This window comes from Fonticula alba (assembly GCF_000388065.1).
Source record: "Fonticula alba strain ATCC 38817 unplaced genomic scaffold supercont2.7, whole genome shotgun sequence".
Lineage (NCBI taxonomy): Eukaryota > Rotosphaerida > Fonticulaceae > Fonticula > Fonticula alba.
The window spans coordinates 484,899-486,739 of record NW_009242977.1 but is presented as its reverse complement, the minus strand read 5'-3'; the positions used below and the strand labels follow the sequence as shown (position 1 = coordinate 486,739).

The following is a 1,841-nucleotide window of genomic DNA, read 5'->3' as shown; positions in this document are numbered from 1 at the left end:
GGGGTGCGATCCCGTACAGTGAGCAGGGGTGCAGGGAGGGGGGAGAAATGGAAAAAAAAACAATCCTGTGTCTCCAAGCCCAACAAAGGGGCCGCGGCTTGGGGGACGGTTCCGAAAAATGCGGGTCCTTCGCCCCTCGCCCCCTGGCTGGGGTGGTGTACCTTGCCCGACCTCCTCTGGGGGCTTCGCCCGCCCCCCCCCCTCGTCCCAGGGCCGGCCGGGTGGCCAGCCGGGAGGGGGGGGGGGGGGGGGGGGGGCATTGTTCTTGCCCGCTGTTGCTGTGTCGGACCGCTACCTCGGTACGCGGTGGAGAGACGCGGGGCAACAGCGGGAGGGGGGGGCGCGCACGAAAAAACTCGGCGCTCGCCGGGCCGCCGCCCCCCCCCCCCCACCTTCGCAGGGAGACCGGCGGAAGGGCAAACAGGGGCAGCCCTTGGACCCGGGCCCCGTGACGAGGGGCCCCGTGACCGGCGGCGGATTAGCCCACTGGTCCGCCGGTGGCTGCCCCGGACCAGTGCAGGGAGCTGACCACGCAGTGAGGCCGTGGGCTTGGTCAACGGCTGTGGGCCAAACGTAGGGGCCTCGAAAAGGAACGTCGGCGCTTAACCCCGGCCACCGTACGGGCAGAACAGACGCCCCTCCACCACCCTTCTGCCCTCCCGCCTCCCCCCCCCCCCTCCTCGCCAAGGAGAACAGCACCTTCACACTCAAGCACACCCGCACCCGCTCCCGCACCCGCACCCGCACCCGCACCCGCACCCGCACCCGCACCCGCACCCGCTCCCGCACCCGCACCCACAACGACACACTACGACACCTGCATCCATAGCGCTCAGCCTCCCCGTTCGCCACCGCCGCCACCACCATGTTCACAATCCAGGAAAAGATCGCCCTTCGCAAGAAGGCCGGGCTTAGCTGGTGCGTGGCCTGCCGCCCTCCCTGCCCCGGCCTAGCTGCCTGTCACTGACCTTCATGATGCCCTCCGGACTGGCTGCAGGGAGGAATGGCACCGTGAGAAGGGGAAAGACGAGCCGAAGGCCTACACCGAGCCGTCGGACCATTCGGAGAACTTGATCCGGCATCGGAAGAAGATGCTGCGCGAGCACGCGCGCAAGCGCGAGCGCGAGCGCCGCCGCGAGGAGTCCCCCTCCGGGTCCTCTGCCTCCGATGGCGACAGCGGGTCGGAGTCCGAGTCTGAGGACGATCGCCGGAGCCGGCGGCGGCGGTCCTCCCGGCGTGAGCGCCGCCGCTCGCGCAGCCGCAGCGACAGTCGCGATCGGCGGCGGTCGCGGCGGCGGTCGCGGCGACATGAGCGCCGCCGCAGCCGGTCACAATCGCCTCACGACGAGGCGGACAACCGGAGCCACAGCCCCGGGTCTCGGTCTCCGGTACGCGATGACGACCGGCGGTCGGACCGGCGGTCGGACCGTCGGGACCGGAGCCGCGACCGCGAGAGCCGCAGTCGCCGCCGCGACCGGAGCCGCGACCGGAGCCGCGACCGCAAGCGCGACCGTAGTCGGGACCGGAGCCGCGATCGCAAGCGCGATCGGAGCCGTGGCCGCAGCCGCGATCGGAGCCTCGAGGAGCCCCGGCGTGCTCAGAGCCCGGGGTCCAACCGCCGACCGGACCCTGAGGCTGGCGCTGAGAGCCGCGACTAGGCTGTCCCCTTCCTTCGCCTGACCTCGGCCCCATGCATCGCCCGATGCGGGACCGAAGGAGGGGGAACAAAGGAGCAAGCCGCGCCCCTACAGGATGAATCAAATACACGCCCTCCACCCGTGTGGGAATAGGACGCGATATTTGTGTGTGTGTGTGTGTGTGTGTGTGTGTGTGTGTGTGTG

The 1,841-nt window shown here is 70.5% G+C and overlaps 2 protein-coding genes across 2 annotated transcripts in view; one reads left to right on the top strand and one right to left on the bottom strand.

Moving 5' to 3' along the window:
• The window catches only part of H696_04303 (hypothetical protein), a gene marked incomplete at its 3' end in the record, with an annotated part of 1,683 nt that extends 1,531 nt beyond the window's left edge, over positions 1 to 152 (bottom strand). The window contains exon 1 of the mRNA XM_009498182.1: positions 18 to 152. The remainder of the gene's footprint in view (positions 1 to 17) is intronic.
• Positions 153 to 757: 605 nt separating this feature from the next.
• Positions 758 to 1,799, top strand: H696_04302 (hypothetical protein). Its single transcript, XM_009498181.1, has 2 exons — positions 758 to 918; positions 998 to 1,799. Exons 1-2 carry the CDS (start codon positions 866 to 868, stop codon positions 1,656 to 1,658), a joined length of 714 nt encoding a protein of 237 aa, XP_009496456.1. The 5' UTR covers positions 758 to 865; the 3' UTR covers positions 1,659 to 1,799.
• The last annotated feature ends 42 nt before the right edge of the window (positions 1,800 to 1,841 follow it).

Excerpts from the sequence above, each read along its gene's own strand:
- H696_04302 (XM_009498181.1), top strand. The coding sequence starts at position 866 with ATGTTCACAATCCAGGAAAAGATCGCCCTTCGCAAGAAGGCCGGGCTT. Across the intron at positions 919-997 it reads AAGAAGGCCGGGCTTAGCTG|GGAGGAATGGCACCGTGAGA; the intron begins GTGCGTGGCCTG and ends GACTGGCTGCAG.